Raw genomic sequence first — 26,465 nt, forward strand, 5'->3', positions numbered from 1 at the left:
ATGTTTTCAGATAAAGTTAGACTACATTTAGGACAGAGGAATTACACTTTATAATGGAAGAAAAAAGTTTACTTTTATCTTAAATTAATGATATGCAAATTGTTTGATGGAAGTTTTATACAGTCTTGCAAAAGTGAATAGACTGTTTCTTTCTTATTTATACTTTTAAATTGGTGTCTGAAAATAATTGTTTTAGAGTTTAGTGTTTGTTAATAAAAGTTTTAAAAAAGTTATTTAGAACCAAGTTCTAAAGGAATAAAAGTTGCATATATGGGAAGCTAGAACTAAATCAAGATTGGGATTTGAATCATGTGGATAAAAATTATGGGTTAAAAATACCTGCTAAAATATATAATGCTGTCAGGGTCCCAATTTAGTATTTAAAACAATCTTCTTTAATAACTTTGGAAAATGTTTTTGTTTTGTTTTGTTTTGTTCTTTTTTATTGTTATTTTTTTTTTAAGATGGAGTTTCACCATGTTGGTCAGGCTGGTCTTGAACTCTCAACCTCAGGTGATCCACCCGCCTTGGCCTCCAGAGTGCTTGGATTATAGGCGTGAGCCACCACACCCGGCCCGTTTCGTTGTTATATAAACTTTTTCAGTTGTAGTTCTTTGCCTTGAAGGAAAAAAAAATCAAATTACTGTTCTGTCTGTGGGTATACATTTTGAAAGTGATAAAGGTTTTTCTACTGGGTTGTCACTTAAATTTTGGCTTGTACTGCCTTGGAGTGGCGATTAGGACTTTTAAAAAAAAAACTGTTGCACTTGATTGTTAGTGGGACTTAAAAAATGTGCAAGATTATTTTAATGTTTGGTTTAGAATTTCTCTTTCAATGAACGGACTCCTAGGGAAAATAGAAAAGGAGACATGAAGTAACTTTTTTCTTCCAAACAAAGACTTAAGGGAAAACCATATAGATAACCTTCAAATATAATTGAGTTATGAAGATATCTAAATAATTAACTGGCCGGGCATGGTGGCTCACGCCTGTAATCCCAGCACTTTGGGAGGCCGAGGCGAGTGGATCACGAGGTCAAGAGATAGAGACCATCCTGGTCAACATGGTGAAACCCCGTCTCTACTGAAAATACAAAAAAAAAATTAGCCAGGCATGGTGACTCGTGCCTGTAATCCCAGCTACTCCGGAGGCTGAGACAGGAGAATTGCCTGAACCCAGGAGGCAGAGGTTGCGGTGAGCCGAGATCGCGCCATTGCACTCCAGCCTGGGTAACAAGAGCGACACTCTGTCTCAAAAAAAAAAAAAAAAAAAAAAAAAATTAACCATGATTCTATCAGCCTCATATAACCATTCTGTACTTTTTTTTCTTTTTTTTTTTTGATACGGAGTGCCGCTCTTGTTGCTCAGGCTGGAATGCAATGGCGCAATCTTGGCTCAATGCAGCCTCTGCCTCCTGGGTTCAAGTGATTTCCCTGCCTCCCAAGTAGCTGTGATTACAGGTATGCGCCACCACGCCCGGCTAATTTTGTATTTTTAGTAGAGGTGGGGTTTCTCCATGTTGGGTCAGGCTGGTCTCGGAACTCCTGACCTCAGGTGATCCCCGTGCGTTGGCCTCCCAAAGTGCTGGGATTACAGATGTGAGCCACTTCGACTGGCCCATTCTTTACATTTTTTAATCCAAATTCTAAACTAATCTGTTTAATTTTTTTTTTTTAATTAAGGAATTGGCAGGGTGTGGGGGCTCTCGCCTGTAATCCCAGCACTTTGAGAGGCTGAGGCAGGGGAATCACCTGAGGTCGGGAGCTTAAGACCAGCCTCACCCAACATGGAAAAACCCCGTCTCTACTAAAAATGCAAAATTAGCCAGGTGAGGTGGTAAATGCCTGTAATCCCAGCTACTCAGGAGGCTGAGGTTAGGAGAATCACTTGAACCTGGGAGATGGAGGTTGCTGTGAGCCCAGATCGTGTCACTGCACTCCAGCCTGAGCAACAAGAGCAAAAGTCTGTCTAAAAATAAATAAATAAATAATTTTAAATAAATAAATAAATTTAAGGAATTAAGTTATTTAGGAAAGCCTTAGAATGAATGAGAAGATGTCTAGATGCTACTTCATCTTGCTTTTTTGAAGAATTGTATGTAATAAGTCGGTAATTTAGAATTAATTTGTATTAGTTTATATCTTCCAATGGGAACGTTGCATTTTTTAGTTCTGTAAGTCTAGCCTGACAGTATGCAAAGAGGCCTGGGGCCCTGAAAAGGGGACATTTCCTGGAAGAATTCTCTGTTGTATATGGAAAAACCCTGACTTAGAGTAGAGTTCTTTGCCGGATTGTTTAAACTGATGGATACTCTTTGAATACCATTTTACTTTGTAATATAGCCATCTAGTTTCACATTGGTTTATATATTCTTAAAATACTTGAGGGTCTACCTGAAAGATGAATTAAAATATTGTTAATTAGCAAAACATACTAGCTTACAGTACTTAAAACTAGAATCTTAAAAAGTAATTTATAAGTTTTTGTTGTTGCTAATGGATAGGGGAAAAGAGGCCAAAATGATAATTCTGTTTTCAGGAAGGTAAAACTAAAAAGATAATTTATTTAAGATCAGTATCCTTTCCAGACCTGTTTAGTCTCAAACTGTTGAGATGCACAGCGTTCACCAGACATTCCTACTTTCTAATTCAGTTGTCTTGGATACTCAATAGACCCTCATTCTTGGCTCATTAACAAAACAGATGTGAGAAAGAATATTGTGTGGTTTTTTCAACCATAATGGTTATGCTGTTAGGATACATGAACAGTCTTTCTGTATTTGGAGTTTCTATAGTTTTCTGCCATTATCTGTGTTAATATTAATGACTTTCTTTGGCTACCCACGGCTTAAAAAAAAAAAAAAAAAAACTTGTTCACCGAAACCTTGTCACACAACTGATACTTTCTCTTATACATTAAAATATGGGTGTTTTGTGGTTTGGTTACAATAAAAAATTGTGCACATTAGTCTGAAATGTCAGCTTAAGGAAATCTGGAAGAAGTGTTTTGGTTTTTTTTTGAGACAGAGTTTTGCTCTTGTCGCCCAGGCTGGAGTGTACTTATTAATTACAATCTCGGCTCACTGCAACCTTCCTCTTCTGGGTTCAAGTGATTCTCCTGGGATTACAGGCACCCGCTACCACATCTGGCTAATTTTTGTATTTTTAGTAGAGATGGGGTTTCACCATGTTGGCCAGGCTGGTCTCGAATTCCTGACCTCAGGTGATCCACCCATCTTGGCCTCCCAAAGTGCTGGGACTAGAGGCATGAGCCACCACACCTGGCCTAGAATTCCTTGTTTTACATCAGCCAGTTATTTTATACATTATTTCCAAATTGTCAAGTTCTTGGGAAATCAGAAGGTGGTATCTGCAGTCTATAGATGTGAGATATTTTCAGATTAAAAAAATGTTTTTTGTAAAGACAGGGTCTTATTATGTTGTGCAGGCTGGTCTTGAACTCCTAGGCTCAAATGATCCACTCACCTCAGCCTCCCAAAATGCTGAGATTACAGGAGTGAGCCACTGTGCCCACCCATATTTTTAGGTTTTTCATTTGTGGAAGAAATTTTACAAGAATATGTTCTCAATTGTAGGCTTACATAATATTCCTTTTGAGTCATTACTAATACTTGGTATTTTAGCTGATTTCTGAATCTTCTAACAATATGAGAGAGAGATAGTAATTCTATGAACTTGAAAAATGGTGAAAGAATAGATTGCAAACTCGGCTCTTACTAATAACAAGTGATATATCCCTTTTATTTTCAAGGGAGGAAATGCCTTTTTTTTTTTTTTTTTTTTTTGAGATGGAGTCTTGCTCTGTCACCAGGCTGGAGCATAGTGGTGCAGTCTCGGCTCACTGCAACCTCCGCCTCCTGGATTCAAGCAATTCTTCCGCCTCAGCCTCCTGAGTAGCTGGGACTACAGTCGCATGCCAAACCCCTGGCTAATTTTTGTATTTTTAGTAGAGACGGGGTTTCACCATGTTGGCCAGGATGGTCTTGATCTCCTGACCTCTTGATCCACCCGCTTCCACCTCCCAAAGTGCTGGGATTATAGGTGTGGGCCACCGCGCCCGGCTGGAAATGCCTTTTAGAAACTTTGCCATACTGCCACCTGATAAGTTTTACCCTCAATTGGCTGGATATTCTATAAGTGATTATATAGTTGTAGTGAGTATAATAATAAGTGCAGTAAGTTTAGACAGGTTCATTGAATGAAAAGTAGAATTAGCAGGTAGGAGGTTCCTAAAATTCCATACTGTTCACGAGTTAGCTTTGCAAACTTAACATACATAAAATGAGAGACATTTCATTAAGTCATATTTTGAAATCAACGTAGTATGTTTATTTTTCCAAAACAAAAATATATTCTTTTTTTTTCTTTTAATTTTTTGAGAGAGAGTCCTGCTTTGTCAGTCATGCTGGAGTGCAATGGCATGATCTCGTCTCATTGCAACCTTCACCTCCCAGGTTCAAGCGATTCTCTTGCCTCAGCCTCCCTAGTAACAGGGATTACAGGTGCCTGTCACCACGCCCAGCTAATTTTTGTATTTTTAGTAGAGACGGGGTTTCACCATGTAAAAAACATTTTAGAATGTCTCAAATAGAAGATGACAGTATGATCCTGTCCTCCAGCTAAAACCATTGTTAACTCTTTATTACATATCTTCCCAATCTGTCTATGTATTTATCATACTAATCATTTTTAACCTACTTTTTCCATTAGTAATTCATCATGATAGCTTTCTTATATCATTATATCTATATAACAGTATAATAATTTATACTGGACACCTAACATTTAATTTGATCTGTATATTAATCAGTCTCATTGATAGTGATTTAGATTTTTTCCAGTTTTTTGTTATTATGACTAAAACTTTTTAAGTATTCTAGTACATACGTCTTTGTATACTGGTCCAGTGCTTGCTTTTGGATAGATTTCTAGAAATAGTATTGTTGAAACAGGTATTCCATGAATATTAAAGAAAAAGTTCCCAGTGAAAAATCCATAATTTGGTAACTGGCTATAGTATATGTTATAGTTTATTTTCATGTAGTCCCTGCTTATTTTTCATGAGTCACATTTTCTGTAGACTGTTGTTTAGCTTTAGACTTTCCAACTAGTACATATTGGATTACTAGATGAGTGAACAACATGTATACATCTATGCTTTGAAAATGTATAGTTTTATGTTTGAAATTTAGTTTGATTAGTTTATATTATCCAGTACATACAATACCTGCTGAAAGAAAAGTTTGGTATAAAGAGAAAGTCCAGATAGTGCTTTGTATTTTTGTGTAGTTATATTTTCAACTCTAGTGGGCACTATATGTATTTGTTAGATAACTAAAATATGCTTCATTGGAAATGGAATTGTTTCATTTGCTAATTTACATGAAAATATCTGTGGAAACTTAAGCTTGATGATGATTTTATGGTTAGTATCTATAGAGTTCTGTTCATTGTTAGTGTGATATAGTGTAAAAAGTGTGGATTTGAGAGATAGAGTCTGGCTCTTAAATTAACTAAAATGTATTAATGATGTGCCAGTGTAGGTTTGAGTGTAACAAATGTACTCCTCTTGTTGAGGATGTTGATAGTGGGCAGTCTTTGTGTACGTCGGGGCAGGAGGCCTGGGACATATGGGAAATCTCTACCTTCTCTTCAGTTTTGCTATGAACCTAAAACTTCTCTAAAAATAGTCTATCAGAAAAAGTTAACTGCTACTTTGGACAGTGCATTTAATCTTCCTTAACCTTAATTTTCTTATCTGTACAATGGGATAGTAAAAAAAGATGACACATGTCATTTCTCTCTTTTTTATGATATATTACTATAGAAAAGCTGTATACAAATAGGCAGAACTATATAATAAACTCTGTTGTACCTACCATCAACCCATGTCCAGTCATTTCTCTTCTACTTTTTCCTCCTTTATATTTTTGAAGCATATTCTAGATATAATGGGGTTTTATCCATATTTAGTAAGTAACTATAACAGTTCTGGACTCTTAAAATATAGATATAGCACCATTATCACAGTAAAATAATAATCACATAAAATTTTCTAATTATTGTTCAAATTTTTACTCGTCTTACGTATTATTTTTTAAACTGTTTGCCTTTTAAAAAAAATTTTTTTTTTTTTTGAGATGGAGTCTCACTTTGTCTCCCTGTCTGGAGTGCAGTGGCACAATCTTGGCTCGCTGCAACCTTCGCCTCCCAGGTTCAAACAATTCTGCCTCAGCGTCCCAAGTAGCTGGGATTACAGGCACACACGCCATGATGCCTGGCTAATGTTTGTATTTTTAGTAGAGATGGGGTTTCCCCATGTTGTTGGCCAGGCTGGTCTTGAACTCCTGACCTCAGGTGATCAGCCCACCTTGGCCTCCCAAAATGCTGGAATTACAGGCATGAGCCACCATGCCCAGCCTAAAAAAATTTTTTGTGTCATAATCCAAATAAATTCTACATGTTGTGATTGATATGTCTTTTAAGTGTCTTAATCTCTAAGTCTTCTCTCCTTGTTTTTCTCCTCCTCAATTTATGAGTTGTTTGTCCTTTTAGAATTTTTCACGATCTGGATTTTGCTGGTTCCATCTTTACAATGTAATCTAATATAATCCTTTGAATTTTCTGTAAACTGCTAGTGGATCCAAGGGCTTGATCAGATTCAGGCCATTCTTCTTGAACTTACTACAGTTGGGTTTTTGTTCCTAATATTTCACTGGAATTGTTTTTATCAAGGTCAACAATAGTTCCCAAGTCTTCATTTTATGTCATCCACATCTAATGACATTTTCTTCTTGAAACGCTATTTTTTTCCATTTGGTTTTTGGTGTACCATTCTCTCCAGGTCCTCCTCCAACCTTGTTACCTGTTACTTTTCTGGTTTCTTTGCTGTTTTCATTTCCCTAATTTCTAAATATTGGGAGTATCGTGGCGGTTAGTATTCTGTATCCTTGCCAGTCTGTCTGGTCTCTAATCCAGTGGTCTTAAATAACACTTACATGCTCAGGACACCCACATTTACACCTCCAGCCTGGACTTCTCCCCTGAACTCCACACTCATCTAATTACTTACTATTCATCTACTTGTAGACACCTCCAATTCAGCATGTCCTTAAAATCCTCTTGATTTCCTCTCCAGACTTGCAGTACTATCACTGAGTCTTTCCTATCTCAGTAAATGACACTTCTATTCTTTCAGTTGTACAGATCAAAAAACTTTGATAATGTTTTTCCTCCTACCCTACATCTAGTCCATTTAACAACTCTGGTCAGGCCTACCTTCTAAATATTTTCCACATCCACATCACTCCCCTAACTGTTACCACTGTAGTCCTAGCCAATATTACCTTTCACCTAGACAGTCACACAGCCTACTAACTGGCCCTGCTTGTACCCTTACATATAATTTTTCATACAGCAGCTGGAGTGATACTTAAATAAAATTTTAAGTCAGATCAAAACACTTTTTCACTCAGAAGTCCAAGGGCTGAGACTAACTTCAAGATTCACAATAAAGCTACTGTAATCAAGATAGTGTGGTATTGGTGAAAGAAACAACTAATGGAACAGAACAGAGAGTCCAGCATGGCAGGTTACAATCCCAGTTCTGCTTACTAGCTAAAAAAATTTTAGGCAAATTATTTCAGTTTTCCTCATCTGTAAAATGATTCCTTCCTTTATAGGGTTGGCATGAAGATTAAATGAGATAATACATGTAAAAGCATTTAGGCCAGGCGTGGTGACTCATGCCTGTAATCCCAGCACTTTGGGGGGTCCAAGGCAGGCGGATCACTTGTTCACAGGAGTTTGAGACCAGCCTGGACAACATGATGAAAACTGTCTCTACCAGAAATAGAAACTTAGCCAGGCATGGTAAAAACTAAAAGCACTTAGCACATTGCCTAAGACATAGTAAGAACTTGATGAATTTTAGAATCTGTACGTTTTCTAATTTGATCTTGGTTAAGACTCATAAGAAAGAGGCAGGTCAAGTACTATTTTCATTTTTTAGACCAGGAAACATTCAGGGACAGTAGGTATTTGGTGATGGTCAAATGATTAGATAATTGCCAGAGCCAGTACTAAGGCCTAGTACAGAATTTGTGCAATATTACTTATCTCAGGCTAGAGTAGGAAAGATTATGCCCCTGAAGAGATTTTTTTAAAAAACACTAAAAGCAAAATTTAAAAACAAATGATTCAGGCAGCATTTTAATCTACTTTCATCTACACTGATTAAAAAGTTATTGTTAGCCCAATTTTTTATTCCTGATACAAACTCATTCTTTTGATATATTGTTGGATTTAATTTAACATTTTCTTAGGATTTTTGCATGTATATTCATGAATTAGATTAGCTTATGACTCTCCTTTTTTGTAATTTTTTGTCAGATTTTAGTACCAGAACTTTTCTGGCATCATAAATTGTATTGGGGTGTGTTTACTTTTTTTCTGTTCTCTGGAAGTGTTTGTATAACATTGGTGTTATTTTTTTTCCTTAAATGTTTGGTATAATCCTCCAGTGAAGCCATCTGGATCTGGAATCTTTTTGTATGTGTGTGGAAGTATTTTTAATTGTGGATTAATGTATTCAGAGGACTTTTAAGGTTTTTTTATATGTAAATTTTCGTTTATTCAGATAATAGTTGTTTATTTATTGTTTGAATTTTGACTAACGAAGCTATATTTGGAGCTTCAAAAATTTAATGCTGGACATTGCTTAGGTTTCCTTTAAATTTTTTTATTAAAAAATGTAAAATAAATATACCGTTAAATTTACCATCTTAACCATTTTTCAGCATACAGTCAGTAGTGTTCTGTACATCATTCACAGTATTTTGCAACCAATCTCCACAACCCTTTTCATCTTGTAAAATTGAAACTGTGTCCATTAAACAAGCCCCATTAGCTCATGCCTCAGCTCCTGGCAACCACAAGTCTACTTCCTGTTTCTTATGAAGTTGACTACTCTAGGTACCTCATATAAGTGGAATCATATGAATTATATAGCGTTTGTCATTTTGTAACCTTTTTTTTTGAGATGGAGTCTGGCTCTGTTGCCCAGGCTGGAGTGCAGTGGCATGATCTGACTCACTGTAACCTCTACCTCTGGGGCTCAAGTGATTCTCCCACCTCAGTCTCCCAAGTAACTGGAACTACAGGTGTACATCTGGCTAATTTTTATATTTTTGGTAGATAGATACAGATGGGGTTTTGTCATGTTGCCCAGGATGGTCTTGAACTCCTGAGCCCAAGCAATCTGCCTACCCTGGCCTCCCAAAGTGCTGAGATTACAGGTGTGAGCCACCATGCCCAGCCCGTTTTATTTCACTTAGCATAATATCTTCTAAGTCAATCATGTTTTAGGGTGTATCAGAATTTCTATTATAAGGCTGAATAATATTTCATTGTATGTATATACCACATTTTGTTTATCCATCTATTGATGGGCAGTTAGGTTGCTTCCACCTTTTGGCTTTTGTGGCTAATGCTACCCTGAACATGGGTGTACAAATAACTCTTCATTCAGTTCTTTCTGCTTTCACTTCTTTTGAGCAAATACCCAGAAGTAGAATTGCTAGATCACATGACAGTTCTATTTTTCATTTTTTGAGAAACCAGCCTGCTGGTTTTCAAAGTGACTGTACCATTTTGTATTGAATTTGATGTATAATACTTTTTTTTTTTTTAAGACAGGGTCTTGCATTTTGCTCAGGCTAGACTCAGACTCCTAAGCTCCTAAGCCTCCTGAGTATCTGAGATTACAGGCACAAGATACTGTGCCTGGCTGTTTAGTACTTTAGTGTATCCATAAGTTTTATTTATCTAGGAATTTGTCTGTTTCATCAAACTGTCAAATTTGTTGGCACAGTGTTTGTAATGTTTTCAGTAACTGTAGTGATTTTTTTTTTTCCACGTCTGTTATATAAGTCCTTTTCCTCCTTTATAAAAGAAATTAGGGCCAGGCAAGGTGGCTTGTGCCTTAATCCCAGCACTTTGGGAGGCCGAGGTGGGCAGATCACCTGAGGTCAGGAATTTGAGACTAGCCTGGCCAACATGGTGAAAACCCGTCTCTACTAAAAATACAAAAAAATTAGCCAGACGTGGTGGTGCATGCCTGTAATCTCAGCTACTCCTGAGGCTGAGGCAGGAGAATCGCTTGAACCTGGGAGGCAGAGGTTGCAGTGACCCAAAACTGCATCATTGCACTCCATCCTAGGCAACAAGAACCAAACTTTGTCTCAAAAAAAAAAAAGAAAAAGAAAAAGGAAAGGAAGGAAGGAAGGAGGGAAGAAAGAAGAAAGAAGTATTGCCTGGAGTTTATCAATTTTATTTATTTGTTATTTATTATTTTTATTTTTTGAGACAGAGCCCCTCACTCTGTTGCCCAGGCTGAAGTGCAGTGATGCCTCAGCCTCCTAAGTAGCTGGGATTACAGGCCTGCACCACTACACCTGGCTAATTTTTGTATTTATGCAGAGAGGATTTCACCACGTTGGCCAGGCTATTCTTGAACTCCTGACCTCAGGTGATCTGCCCGCCTTGGCCTCCCAAAGTGCTGGGAGTGCAGGCATGAGGCATCGCGTCCAGCCCATTTATCCTTTTTTTTTTCTTTGAGATGGGGTCTCACTCTGACACACAGACTAGAGTACAGTGGAATAATCTCAGCTCATTGCAAACTCCCAGTCTCAAGCCATCCTCCCACCTCAGCCTCCTGTGTAGCTGGGACCACAGGTGTACACTACCATATTGTTAATTTTTCATATTTTTGGTAGAGACAGGGTTTTGCCATGTTTCCCATGGTGGTCTTGAACTCCTGAGCTCAGGTTATCCACCTGCTTTGGCCTCCCAGAGTCCCAAAGTGATGGAATTACAGGCATGAGCTGCCATGCTTGGCCTGAAATATTTATCTTTCAAATATTTATTTGAAAAATAATCAAATAATTGATTCTGTACTTTCTTGATTTTTAAAATTATATATTGCTTTTTATTTTACTCTTTTCCTTTTTTTTTTTTTTAAATAGAGACAGGGTCTCTGTCACCAAGGCAGGAGTGTCATGGCACTGTCATAGCACTTGTGGCCTCGAACTCCTGGGCTCAAGTGATCCTCCTACCTTGGCCTCCCAAAGCACTAGAATTAGGCATGAGCCACCATGCCCTGCCCTTCCTTCTATTTTTTTTCTTTTTTTTTTTTTGAGACGGAGTTTCGCTGTTGTTACCCAGGCTGGAGTGCAGTGGCGTGATCTCGGCTCACCGCAACCTCCGCCTCCTGGGTTCAGGCAGTTCTCCTGCCTCAGCCTCCTGAGTAGCTGGGATTACAGGCACGCGCCACCATGCCCAGCTAATTTTTTGTATTTTTAGTAGAGATGGGGTTTCACCATGTTGACCAGGATGGTCTTGATCTCTTGACCTCGTGATCCACCCACCTCGGCCTCCCAAAGTGCTGGGATTACAGGCGTGAGCCACCGCACCCGGCCTCCTTCTATTTTCTTTAACCTTACTTTGCTGTTGGTCTGACACTCTTTAGGTCTGAGTTATGCTTGCTCATGCTCACCTTGGTTTGGTTTGTGTGATTGTTCTCCCTTCTCTCTGCTCTTTCCAGAACAGTTTTCCAGAGGCATATGGTTTTCTGTGTGTTTATTTCTAATGAAGAGAGAAAATCTAGGGTGACAGAAGTTGAAGTGTTAGGAATGATGTCATCTTGCAGAACTAGGCTTTAGCCATTATCAGCTGTACTTAAAATTCTAACGTACTCTGGTTGACAAGGCTTTAGAATACAGCTTATAACTGTAACTCTTTTTTTTTCCCCCCTTCCCTGGCAGGACCCGCTGGGGCCCAGCCCCTACTCATGGTGCCCAGAAGACCTGGCTATGGCACCATGGGCAAACCCATTAAACTGCTGGCTAACTGTTTTCAAGTTGAAATCCCAAAGATTGATGTCTACCTCTATGAGGTAGATATTAAACCAGACAAGTGTCCTAGGAGAGTGAACAGGTAAGAATCATGAAACTGCAAAGATCTTTTGCTATTTGTCTTTCCTTAGTAATTATTTATGTTTATCTTGTATATCTGAATAACAATGACAATATGTAACAGTTTGACCAAAAACATCTGGTAATTTGTTTTAAAACTGATTGTACTTCAGAGGTATGAGAGTGGGGGAAAAAAATCTTTGAAATTATTTTATTATAACATGAGCTCACATTTTCCCTGTGATAATAGAAAAGGTCCGAGTTATTTTTACATGCTCCTGAAATCAGGTTGAACATCCTAAGCACATCATCTTCCTTGCTCTTAGGCAATACATCCGTGCTTGCTTTTTTCTCCTCGGCTCCCTTACTTACCACTTTCATAATGATCCCTCTAAGATGATGATGATGATGATAACAGCAGTGAGGGTAGAAATGGTGGTTTCATGCTTTCTTTTCTCCTTTCCCAATTCCTGACTGTTCCTTACTATCATATAGGAATAAGTACAGATGGTATATAAAGATTTAGCTTGCTTTCAGTAAGCTTCCTCTCCTCCCCGCCATGCCATTTATGTTCCTGGATGTGGTTTAGGTAATACAGGGAATATAAGAGGAATTTATGATTGGGTATATATTACATCTATTTAGGTTTTGTTTTTAAAAAGAAAGATAATACATTGAAAAAAAAAGTGATATTCAGTTTAGCATTTTAGTTTGCATGATCCCAGCCTTTTCTTATTCAATAAATGTTTTTAAGAGCCTTCATTTAAGACATTTAAGAAAAAGAATGTTGTTTCTCTCAAGGAGGTAAGACACCACATAAGAAGTATGAAGGTCTTTTTCTTGGGCTTGTTATCCTAATTGTTAATATTTCTTTTACACCTGAAAGTGAATGAGCAGTAAAAGACTTTGTAATAACATGTTTAAAAAAAAAAACACCTAAAGAAATGTTGTAATTAACATGTAGTGCAGAGTTCTTTATCAGGTCAGGAAGACTTGCGGAGTATTACAGTTGGAAGGAACCCCTTAAGAAGTTAGCTAATCTAATACCCTTTTTATTTATAGCTGAAATCCAGAAAGGTTAAGGGATTTAGTCAAGAACATGTTTCAAGTAGGAAAGGTGAAACCAGAACTCCAGAATCCTGACTTGGTAGTCATTAGGAAGTATTTTGTAAAGGAAGAAGTTAATCTAAAACAATCAGTAAAATTTTGGTTAGCTGTAGTAAAAATAACGTATATATAATTTTAAAAAAATGTTTTTTCTAAGGAAGGATAGCAGAACAAAAGTATAATGGTTGAAAAGAACCAGGTGTATTGAGTCTAAATCAGGCTTAAGGGGAAGGTTCTCTGCATTATATGTTCATTATAACATTCCTATAGGTGTTTTTTTTAGCATATTATCAGATACCACTTTAAGGTACCATTTGTGAATAGATAGATGACTCCTTATCTTGCTGTAGCCTCTACTTCTTTTCTAAACTTCAGATTGATACCTGAATGTTATTAAAGTGAACAGCACAAGTCAAAAGAGTGGTGCCCTACTCTTCTGTGACTTCGTAGTACTTGGTGTGCACTTCCATTATGGCGTTTTTAGTGCATTGTACTTACATATTGTTCTTTTTTTCCCCAGTATGACCCTTTCATGAAAAGTAGAGTTCTCTGTCATCTTTGTCACTTCATGTCAGCTCAGTGATTGGCACATAATACTCAATAAAGTGAATGAAATGCTTATAAAAGTAAAATGGGGCCAGGCGCGGTGGCTCAAGCCTGTAATCCCAGCACTTTGGGAGGCTGAGGCGGGTGGATCACGAGGTCAAGAGATCAAGACCATCCTGGTCAACATGGTGAAACCCCGTCTCTACTAAAAATACAAAAAATTAGCTGGGCATGGTGGCGCGTACCTGTAATCCCAGCTACTCAGGAGGCTGAGGTGGGAGAATTGCTTGAACCCAGGAGGCGGAGGTTGCAGTGAGCTGAGATCACGCTGTTGCACTCCAGCCTGGGTAACAAGAGCGAAACACCGTCTCAAAAAAATAAATAAATAAGTAAAATGGGGGCCAGGTACAGTGGTTCACACCTGTAATCCCAGCACTTTGGGAAGCCAAGGCAGGCGGATCATGAGGTCAGGAGTTCAAGACCAACTTGGCCAATATAGTGAAATGCTGTCTCTATGAATAATAAAAAAATTAGCGAGGCATGGTGGCACGTGCCTGTAGTCCCAGCTATTCGGGAGGCTGAGGCAGAAGAATTGCCTGAACCTGGGAGACAGAGATTGCAGTGAGCCGACATCACCCCACTGCACTCCAGCCTGGACTACAGAGTGAGACTCTGTCTCAAAAAAAAGAAAAAAGTAAAATGGAATGAGTGTGATGGTGGGGGACAGGAAAGAAAACTGAATAAACTGGATATTCTAGAGGACTGTTATACCTGAACATGGATTTTTCAGTGCCCTACTCTTATCTCCTACGATCTGTAGGCTACTCTTGGTCTAGGTCTGCCTTCTCTCTATGTCTTTCTGTTAGCCGTCATCCACTGGGATGACTTGGGGACTTAACTAACCCATGCTGTACTTTCATAGAGATTCCCTTTTCCTTGTTTCTCAAAACTGGGTCATTAATGTGTAGATTTCAGTGAAGGATAATCCTTCTGGTAGATATTTACATTTTAAAAAGGTATTAGCTGGGCCATCCATGGGCCTATAGTGCCACCTACTCCCAAGGCTGAGGCATAAGGATTACTTAAGCCCAGGAGTTCAGGGCTGCAGTGTTTTGTGATTGTGCCTGTGAATAGCCACTGGACTCCAGCCTGGGCAACATAGTGAGACCACATATCTAAATAAATAAATAAAAATAGAAAGGCATTCGTTAATCTAATTAAAGACCTGGGGCTTGAGGGATGTCAATTCGTTTTTTTAGTATGCCAGATGAGTTACAAGGAAGTGATGTGGTAGCAAAAATATTAAGTATAAAGAACAGAATTGTTTATTAGACTTTTTCTTTCTCCTGCCTAACATTGTTGTTTCGTTTTTTTGTTGGGGGAGGGTGGGTCAGAGAATTTGCATATTATATATGTGTATATAAAGTTATATAGCATAGAATTCATATGTAGCTGCTCAGTGTATTAAGTTTGTGAGAAAAATGTATGTCATGAATTAGTGTGGTACATTCTGGTTTTAACTTATGAGTCTTTTGACATCCTTAACTACATTTCATCTTTAGTTTGCTTTATCTTACATTTTTTTTGCCAGTACCAGTAATTTAGATTTGTAATATAAATGTTTCCAAGTGGAAAGTTTTAAGATTTTTTCTTATGTAAAATTTTAATCATTTTTATCATGTTTTTGAGTTTTGATAGGAACTGTAGGATTTGTTTGGGATTCTAAAAATGGCATTAATCAGCTTTATACTTTGTTAATAATGCTTTGATTTGATGTCAACATCTGCAAAACTTATTCCATTTTCTTCAGCTGATTTGCAGTTGTCTTCAGTTTTTACAGTATTACTGCATGAATAGTCAGTTAAAACTTGGTGGCCTTCTGAAATTGGTGTGGTGGCTCAGTTCCTCCGCTTCAACAACTGGAATTCTAAGTGTTAAAAGGAACTACATAGAACTTAACAATTCCTTTCCAATGTTAGCAAAACAGTTAAAGGACAAAATGGAGTGGTTCTATTATGTCTAATTTAACTTATCCAAAATATTAAAACAAAACAAATTGTTTTATTTCTTTTTTTTCAAAGTCAGCGTCTCAATCTGTCTCCCAGGCTCTGGAGTGCAGTGGCACAGTCTTAGCACACTGCAATTCTCAACCTCCTGGACGCAAGTGATCCTTCTCCCTCAGCCTCCCGAGTAGTTGAGACTGCAGGCATCACCATGCTGAGACCATTTTTTAAACTTTTTATTTATAGGAGACGAGATCTCCCTATGTTGTCCAGGCTGGTTTTGAACTCCTGAGCTCAAGTGATCCTCCCACCTCGGCCTCCCAAAGTCCTGGGATTACAGGCATAAGCCACAATGACCAGCCTTATTTAGTTTCTTATTAAAGATTTATATTGTTGCCTTCTATAAAGTCATGGTGATTCTCCTCTAAGTGACTTACATTTTTTAATACTTAAATTAACATGCATGAGGTTTTTCTTGTTCATGTGCCACAAGAACAAATATTAGGCACTAAGGCATTAATCATAATAGTAGAAAGAGGTATTATAGTCAAATAATTTCCACTTTAGTTGGAGTCTTCTCAGATGCAGTATCCAGGAAATGCTAGTGAATCATTTTGTGGGTCAACCTTTCTACAAGTGTATTCTTTAGATTTATTGCTTTTTTTGTCCTTTCCTCACCCCCTTTTGTATTGGGGGGGTGGGATGGGAAAGGAGATTCTTTTCTTCCTTTTTCCCCCTATTAAATGATTTTGATGGAAAGTAAACTTTTGGTAAATGAGTATGTAAAGTACATTTCAAATGTTACTAGTTTCTAATAAGTGAATGGTTACAGCAACTAAAAACCAAATATTTTTAGGAACATATGACCTAGTGTATAAATTCTGTAACTTAAGATTTTATGCTGGTTTGTCCAACCTATAAATATACGTTGAATAGTGTATGTATTTATTCAAAACCATTAAATAATGGAATACATGTTAAAAATGATATATACAACATGAGTATAACTGCAATATCTATTTTAAAGCATGAATAACAATTTGAAGATATCTTAAAATAGCAGTAGATTGTGGTTGCATTTTTCTTTTTTTTTTTTGAGACAGAGTTTCGCTCTTGTTACCCAGGCTGTAGTGCAATGGTGCGATCTCGGCTCACCACAACCTCCGCGTCCTGGGTTCAGGCAATTCTCCTGCCTCAGCCTCCTGAGTAGCTGGGATTACAGGCACGCACCACCATGCCCAGCTAAATTTTTGTATTTTTAGTAGAGATGGGGTTTCACCATGTTGACCAGGATGGTCTTGATCTCTTGACCTTGTGATCCACCCACCTCGACCTCCCAAAGTGCTGGGATTACAGGCTTGAGCCACCGCGCCCGGCCTGTGGTTGCATTTTTTGGCTCAGTTTTCTTTTACAAGTTAAACATTTTTACTACTGTTACTGTTCTATGATGATTAATAACATGCCAAATATTTCTGTATATTTCTTATGGATATAGTGTAATACTGATGATTGAGTTTTGTTTTATTTATTTATTTTGAAATAGGGTCTCGTTCTGTCACCCAGGCTGAAGTGCAGTGGCACAATCATAGTTCACTGCAGCCTTGACCTACACGGGCCCAAGTAATCCTCCTACCTCAGCTTCTCAGTTAGCTGAGACCAGGTACACACCTGGCTAATTTTTCTACTTTTTATAGAGACAGAGTTTTGCCATGTTGCCCAGGCTGGTCTCAAAGTCACAGTCTCAAGAGATCGCCCACCTTGGCCAGAAAGATGGTGCCTTTTTTGTCCTTTCCTCACCCCCAGTCATCTTACTGCACCCAGAAAGATGACTGAATTTTAGAAAGAAAAAGAGCAAATCTATATTGATCCAATTATGGCTTTTTTAATGGAAATCTCAGAGCAGCAATGTGTTAACAAATGCAAAACAACTGAACTCATAACAAACAGCCTCTCAGACCATAGTGCAGTTAAGTTAGAACTCAGAATACAGAAACCAACCCAGAACTGCACAGCTTCATGGAAATTGAACAACTGGCTCTTGAATGTTGACTGGGTAAACAATGAAATGAAGACAGAAATAAAGAAGTTCTTCGAAACCAATGAGAACCAAGACACAACATGCCAGAACCTCTGGGACACATTTAAAGCAGTCTCTAGAGGAAAGTATATAGCAATAAGTGCCCATATGAGGAGAATGGAGAGATCCAAAATTGACACCCTATCGTCAAAATTGAAAGAGCTAGAGGAGCAAGATCAAAAAAACTCAAAACCCAGCAGAAGACAAGAAATAACTAAGATCAGAGCTGAACTGAAGGAGATTGAGACACGAAAAACCCTTCAAAAAATCAATAAATCCAAGAGCTGGTTTTTTGAAAAGATCAACAAAATAGACAGACCACTAGCCAGACTGATTAAAAATAAAAGAGAGAACAACCAAATAGATGCAATAAAAAATGATAAAGGGGAAATCACCACAGATTCCACAGAAATCCAAACCATCATCAGAGAATATTACAAACAACTCTATGCACATAAACTAGTAAACCTGGAAGAAATGGATAAATTCCTGGACTCCTGTGTCCTCCCAAGCCTAAACCAGGAGGAAGCTGAAACTATGAATAGACCAATAACAAGGTCAGAAGTCGAGGCAGCAATTAAGAGCCTACCACTCAAAAAAAGCCCAGGTCCAGACAGGTTCACAGCCAAATTCTACCAGACACACAAAGAGGAGCTGGTACCATTCCTTCTAAAACTATTTCAAACAATCCAAAAAGAGGGAATCCTTCCCAAATCATTTTACGAGACCAACATCATTCTGATACCAAAACCCGGCAGAGACCCAACAAGAAAAGAAAACTTCAGGCCAATATCCATGATGAACATAGATGCAAAAATCTTCAATAAAATATTGGCAAGCCGATTGCAACAGCAAATCAAAAAACTTATTCATCATGATCAAGTAGTATTCATCCCGGGGATGCAAGGCTGGTTCAACATACGCAAGTCTATCAACGTAATTCACCACATAAATAGAACCAAAAACAAAAACCACATGATTATCTCAATCGACGCAGAGAAGGCATTTGACAAAATTCAACAGCCCTTTATGCTAAAAACCCTCAATAAACTTGGTATCGACGGAACGTATCTCAAAGTAATAAAAGCTATTTATGACAAACCGACAGCCAATATCATACTGAATGGGCAAAAACTGGAAGCATTCCCTTTGAAATCTGGCACTAGACAAGGATGCCCTCTTTCACCACTCCTATTCAATATAGTACTGGAAGTTCTAGCCAGAGCAATCAGGCAAGAAAAAGAAATAAAGGATATTCAAATAGGAAAGGTGGAAGCCAAATTGTCTCTATTTGCAGACGACATGATAGTATACCTAGAAGACCCCATCGCCTCAGCCCAAAAACTCCTGAAACTGATAAGCAACTTCAGCAAAGTCTCAGGATATAAAATCAATGTGCAAAAATCACAAGCATTCGTCTACACCAATAACAGACTTAAAGAAAGCCAAATCAAGAACGAACTGCCATTCACAATTGCTACAAAAAGAATAAAATACCTTGGAATACAACTCACAAGGAATGTAAGGGACCTCTTCAAGGAGAACTACAAACCCCACTCCTCAATGAAATCAGAGAGGACACAAACAGATGGAGAAACATTCCATGTTCATGGTTAGGAAGAATTAATATCGTGAAAACGGCTATACTGCCCAAAGTAATTTACAGAATCAATGCTATCCACATCAAGCTACCACTGACTTTCTTCACAGAACTGGAAAAAACCACCATGAACTTCATATGGAACCAAAAGAGAGCCTGCATAGCCAAGTCAATTCTAAGCAAAAAGAACACAGCGGGGGGCATCACACTACCGGATTTCAAACTATACTACAAGGCTACAGTAATCAAAACAGCATGGTACTGGTACCAAAACAGAGATACAGACCAATGGAACAAAACGGAGGCACCGGAGGCAACACAGCATATCTACAACTATACAATCTTTGATAAACCTGACAAAAACAAGCAATGGGGAAAGGATTCCCTGTTTAACAAATGGTGTTGGGAAAACTGGCTAGCCATGTGCAGAAAGCAGAAACTGGACCCCTTCCTGACACCTCACACTAAAATTAACTCCAGATGGATTAAAGACTTAAACATGAGACCTGGCATGATAAAAACCCTAGAAGGAAATCTAGGCAAAACTATCCAGGACATAGGAGTAGGCAAGGACTTCATGAACAAAACACCAAAAGCATTGGCAACAAAAGCCAAAATAGACAAATGGGACCTAATGAAACTCCACAGCTTCTGCACGGCAAAAGAAACAGTCACTAGAGTGGATCGGCAACCAACAGAATGGGAAAAAATTTTTGCAGTTTACCCATCTGACAAAGGGCTGATATCCAGAATTTACAAAGAACTCAAACAGATTTACAGGAAAAAAACAAACAAGCCCATTCAAAAGTGGGCAAAGGATATGAACAGACACTTTACAAAAGAAGACATATATGAGGCCAACAATCATATGAAAAAATGCTCATCGTCACTGGTCATCAGAGAGATGCAAATCAAAACCACATTGAGATACCATCTCACGCCAGTTAGAATGGCGATCATTAAAAAATCTGGAGACAACAGATGCTGGAGAGGATGTGGAGAAAAAGGAACACTTTTACACTGTTGGTGGGAGTGTAAATTAGTTCAACCATTGTGGAAGACAGTGTGGCGATTCCTCAAGGCCTTAGAAATAGAAATTCCATTTGACCCAGCAATCCCATTACTGCATATATATCCAAAAGACTATAAATCGTTCTACTATAAGGACACATGTACACGAATGTTCATTGCAGCACTGTTTACAATAGCAAAGACCTGGAATCAACCGAAATGCCCATTGATAATAGACTGGATTGGAGAAATGTGGCACATATACACCATGGAATATTATGCAGCAATCAGAAATGATGAGTTTGTGTCGTTTGTAGGGACATGGATGAATCTGGAGAACATCATCCTCAGCAAACTGACACAAGAACAGAAAATGAAACACCGCATATTCTCACTCATAGGTGGGTGATGAAAAATGAGAACACATGGACACAGAAAGGGGAGTACTAAACACTGGGGTCTTTTGGGGGGAAAAGGGGAGGGCCAGTGGGAGGGGGAGGTGGGGAGGGATAGCCTGGGGAGAAATACCAAATGTGGGTGAAGGGGAAAAGGAAAGCAAAGCACACTGCCATGTGTGTACCTACGCAACTGTCTTGCATGCTCTGCTCATGTACCCCAAAACCTAAAATCCAATAAAAAATTAAAAAAAAAAAAAAAAAAAAAACTGCTTTTCTGCTGTTAGGAATGTCATTGGTATAGTGTTATAATTAGATAGTATGCCAAGAGGGGGCATATTTCTTTTTAAATAACTTGATGGATATATAATTTACATGCCATAATTCACCAATTTAAAATGTACAAGTCAGTGGTTTTTAGTATATTCCCAGAAAGGATATATAGCCATCATGTCAATCTAATTTTAGAACATTTTCATCCTCTCAAAAAGAAACCCCATGCTCATTAGCAGTCACTACCCGTTACTCCCTGTCCACAGTCCTTGCCAGCCACTAATCTACTTTCTTTCTCTGTAGATTTGCCTGTTCTGGGAATTCCTTTTTTTTTTTTTTTTCTTTTTCTTTGAGACAGAGTCTTGCTTTTTTGCCCAGGCTGTAGTGCAGTGGTGCAATCTCAGCTCACTGCAACCTCCACTTCCTGGGTTCAAACAATTCTCCTGCCTCAGCCTCCTGAGTAGCTGGGACTACAGGCACCTGCTGCCATGCCCAGCTAATTTTTGCATTTTTAGTAGAGGTGGAATTTCACCATGTTGGCCCTGCTGGTCTCGAATTCCTGATCTCAAATGATCCACCCACCTCGGTCTCCCAAAGTGCTGGGATTACAGTTGTGAGCCACTGCATCTGGCTGAATATTTCTTATAAATGGAATCATATACTATGTGGCCTTTTGGGACTGGCTTCTTTTTCCATAATGATTTCAAGGTTTGTTCATGTTGTAGCTTATATCAGTATAGTCAGGCACTGCATAATGTTTCAGTCAATTACAGACCACACATATGTTGGTGGTCCCATAAGATTACAATAATCATATTTTTACTGTACTTTTTTACATTTAGATACATAAATACTTACCATTGTGTTACAGTAGCCTACGGTATTCAGTATAGTAATGTGCTGTATAGGTTTGTAGCCCAGGAGTAATAAGCCATACCACATAGCTTAGATGTGTAGTAGGCTCTGTATCTAACGATGTTTAAGTACACTCTGTGATCACACAGCAAAATGATGATGCAGTTCCCAGAACATATCCCATCATTAAGTGATGCATAACTGTAGTTTATTCCTTTTTATTGCTGAATAATATTTCATTGTATGGATATAGTACATTTTGTTTATCCATCATTTGATGGACATTTGGGTTGTTGCCATTTTTGGCTACTATGAATAATGCTGCTATAAACATTCATGTACAGGATTTTGTGTGAACATACATTTTCGTTTCTCTTGGATATATACCTACTAGTGAATTCATAATGATAACTCTATGTTTAATCTTTTGAGAAACTGCCAGACTCTTTTCCAAAGTGGTTGCACCAGCTCGACATGGTGACTCACGCCTGTAATCTCAACATGTTGGGAGGCTGAGGCAAAAGGATCACTTGGGCCCAGGAATTTGATACCAGCCTGAGCAACATAGTGAGACACCATTTCTATTAAAAAGGAAAAAAAAAAAAAACAGAAGACAAAAATGTCTGCACCATTTTACATTCCCACTAGCAGTGTATGAAGATAAGTCTTCCCACATTCTCACCAATATTTATTATTTGTCTTCTTAAAAATTATAGCCATCCTAGTGGATATGCAGTTATATCTCATTGTTGTTTTGATATGCACTTTCCTGATGACTGATGTTGAGCATCTTTTTATATACTTATTGGCCATTTGTATATTTTCTTTGGAAAAATGTATATTTATGTCCTTTGCTAATTTTTTTTTTTTTTTGAGACAGAGTTTTACTCAGTCGCCCAGGCTGGAGTTCAGTGGCATGATCTCAGCCCACTGCAACTTCCGCCTCTGGGTTCAAACGATTCTCCTGCCTCAGCCTCCCAAGTAGCAGGGACTACAGGTGTGCACCACCATGTGCAGCTAAATTTTGTAGTTTTTAGTAGAGATGGGGTTTCACTATGTTGGCCAGTCTGGTCTCAAACTCCTGACCTCAGGTGATTTACCTGCCTTGGCCTCCCAAAGTGCTGGGATTACAGGCATGAGCCACTGTGCTTGGCTGCCCATTTTTAAATGGGTTTATTTGTCATTTTGTTATTGAGTTATGAAAAATTCATTATCCGTTCTAGATAAATGTCCCTTATTGGGTATGTGATTTGCACAATTTTTGTTTATATATGTTGCATCTTCACTGTCTTGATGGTGTCCTTTGAAGCACAAACTTTTTAAATTTTGATGGTGTCTAACATTGTTTCTTTTGTCACTGTGGTTTTGTTGTCATATCTATAGGAGGATATACTTCTGATTAAAATGATTTAGATGACATACTTCAGAAAACGCTACCAGTAAAAACCAAATGGTGTAGTTTTGAGTGTTTAGTGATCTTGGGGAAACTATTATACAAAATATGTCAGCTAGTAAACAAGTTTTATTTTCCTTCCTAATCACTCGGAAGATAGGAAAGCTAACAGATGGTAATTATTTCACATCTCAAAATTATTTTAGAGTGGCATCTAAATACAGTACTCAGTAGAAATTAGCCTTTTGACTAATATTTCTATAATATATTTGAAATTTGAAGTTACTTTCATAAATTAACATATGTTTACATACCAGGGACTAGTACATAGGTATTATTACCAACATCTATCTGTTTGTGTAGATATAAATTATTATAGCTGTATAGTGTTCTCTTCTATATGTACCTTGATTTGTTTACTTTAGCCTGTTCCGGTTTTTTCCTTAGGTTAACTTAAATTTATTTAAATCATTTATCTGAACTTATACAGAGATACTATGCTATTGGTATTAGATTTGCAGGATATATGGAAACTTGAAGATCACTTTTGGATCTTCTCTCTGTTTTCATTAACTATTTCATTCACTTTACTCCTGTTTTGTGTCAGGCACTGTTCTAGGTTCTAGCAACAACAATATAGATAAAACATGATCTCTTTAAATATTTTTAATTCTGTACAGGGTGACAAATTCTGAGATGTACATTATGTACTGCGATGAAAGAGTAATGATTCCTGCCTTTGGGTAAGGAGGAGAATGTGATATATCACATGGTATTTGAGCGAAATAGTTATGCCATAAAAAGTACAGTAAAAATTTGATATAATTTTATGAGATCACCATCATATATGTGGTCTGTAATTGACTGAAAAGTTATGCAGCACCTTCCTGAACTGATAAATGCTACAACATAAAGTTGTCCAATGGACAAAGAGAAAAAATAATCCATATAGAGAGCATGAGCAAAGGTATGACATGTTTGTATAATAGAAACAGGCCATTATAAATAGAGTAACTAGAGATGAGTCTGAAAAGTTAGCTAGGGAGTAGGTTATGAAGACTCTTAAATCCATGCTGAGGCTTGTGAATTCAGAAATAGTAGAGAGCCAATGGAAGTTTTTAAACAAATGAAGAACATCTGTATTTAAAACCATACTTAATGACAGTGTGGGGAATGAGAGATGAGAAAGACTTGAGCCCTGGAGAACATTTGGAAGGCTGTTGTAGTAGTCTAGGTCAGTGGTCTTCAGACCATTGATCACACATCCCCATTAATTAAAATTTGTTTGACAGTTTACTAAAAAAAAAAATATAGATATAAATGCACACACATTTCAAACTGTTTTAATATGTAACTGTAGAAAAATTAAAGAAAACTTTGAGCTATTTAAAAATATATTTAAATAACTTGAACTTTTCAGATTAATAGTACAAAAAACCCTGACTGAATATGTGTCTCACACACTTGAACTACAAAAAGTTGCAGCATGCTGAAAATTAATGAATGAGGATCCACTGTTAACTCTTTTTTTAAAAAAAAATGAGACAGAGTCTCACTCTGTTGCCCAGGCTGGAGTACAGTGACATGAACATGGCTCACTGCAGCCTTGACTTCCTGGGCTCAAGCAATCCTCCCACCTCAGCCTCCATAGTAGCTGGGACTACAGGCACACATAACCATGCCCGGCTAATTTTTGTATTTTTTGTAGAAACAGAATTTTGTCATGTTGCCTAGGCTGGTCTTGAACTCTGCGTCTCAAGTGATCCGTCCACCTTGGCTTTCCAAAGTGTTGGAATTACAGGTATGAGCCACTGTGTCTGGCCTTATGTGTTGCAGAATTCCCATTACTCTCCTAGGATTCCTGGTGTGCCATGTGTTGCGCCTGACCATCTAACATGGAATAAATGAAGGCAGCAGTGTCAATCCATATTCATGAATATTAGTAAATCTTAATTCCTACTTGTTAGATGAAAATCAAAAATACGTTTAATTTTTTCTCATACTTCAGCATAACCCTTGGTACCTCTGGTATGTATTTTCCTGGATTATAGGTAATGTATTCAAAGACACAGTGGCAATAGTGACAATGGAGGGCATAGATGGAAGATTTAGAAAAATAATGGACAATTTAGGTGTGTAAGGAAAGGATAGAGATAAGAATGGCTTCATAGTTCCTAGCTTGTGCAGTAGTAATGGTTTTAACAGAAATACAGATTCTGAAGGGATCTGTAGTATATAGTATTTTGAATATTTGGAGGTTGAATTGCATAAGAAACATCAAAATGCACAAGTTCAATGGTTATTGGAAATAAGTGTCTAGAGCTCAGGAGATAAGTCAAAATGGAGATTGTAATTAGTCATCATGTAGGTGATAGTTAAAAACTGAGGAGGTATGTAAAGATAAAAAAACAGAGACTAGATCTCTGAGATACTATTATTTCAGGTTTGCCAGTGAAGACACACAGAGATCAGAAAGGTAGGAGAACCAAGACAAAGTAGAAGCTGTTTCAAAGAAGGCAAGGTAAGGATCATGATATTCTTTATTCTTTTCTTTTTTTTTTCTTTTGGAGACAGTCTTGCTCTATCTTCTTGGCTGGAGTACAGCGGCACAATCCCTGCTCACTGCAACCACTACCCTCCGGGGTCAAGCGATTCTCCTGCTCAGCCTCCCAAGTAGCTTGACAGCACCATGCCGTCAAGGCTGGCTATATTTTTGGTAGAGACAGGGTTTCACCATGATGCCCAGGCTAGTCTCAAACTCCTGAGCTCAGGCAGTCTGCCCACCTCAGCCTCCCAAAGTGCTAGGATTACAGGCTTGAGCCACCACACCTGGCCTTAAGAATCATGATTTTCAAGGAACAAAGTTTGATTGCAGTGGCAAATGCTAAACAAAGCCAGGAGTGTAAAGACTGAAAATGCGCCATCATACATGCCAGTTAAGTCAGTGACCCAGCCTGGAGCAGTCACTCACACCTGTAATCACAGCCCTTTGGAGGCCAAGGTGGGCAGATCACTTGAAGCCAGAAATTTGAGACCAGCCTGGCCAAACCTCATTTGGCCTGGTGAAACCTCATTTCTACTAAAAATACAAAAATTAGTCCAGTGTGCTGGTACACAGCTGTAATCTCAGCTTGGATTACTTGGGAGGCTGAGAGAATTGCTTGAATCCAGGAGGTGAAGGTTGCAGTGAGCTGAGATCATACCACTGCACT

The 26,465-nt window shown here is 38.1% G+C and overlaps 1 protein-coding gene across 4 annotated transcripts in view; it reads left to right on the forward strand.

Moving 5' to 3' along the window:
- The window catches only part of AGO3 (argonaute RISC catalytic component 3), a 133,209-nt gene that overhangs the window by 3,558 nt on the left and 103,186 nt on the right, over positions 1-26,465 (forward strand). For all 4 annotated transcript variants that reach the window (XM_035250797.3, XM_002806988.6, XM_078331209.1 and 1 more), the window contains exon 2: positions 11,844-12,015. In XM_035250797.3, the coding sequence (XP_035106688.1) occupies positions 11,870-12,015 (146 nt within the window). In that variant the 5' untranslated portion in view covers positions 11,844-11,869. The remainder of the gene's footprint in view (positions 1-11,843; positions 12,016-26,465) is intronic.

This window comes from Callithrix jacchus, chromosome 7 (assembly GCF_049354715.1).
Source record: "Callithrix jacchus isolate 240 chromosome 7, calJac240_pri, whole genome shotgun sequence".
Lineage (NCBI taxonomy): Eukaryota > Metazoa > Chordata > Mammalia > Primates > Cebidae > Callithrix > Callithrix jacchus.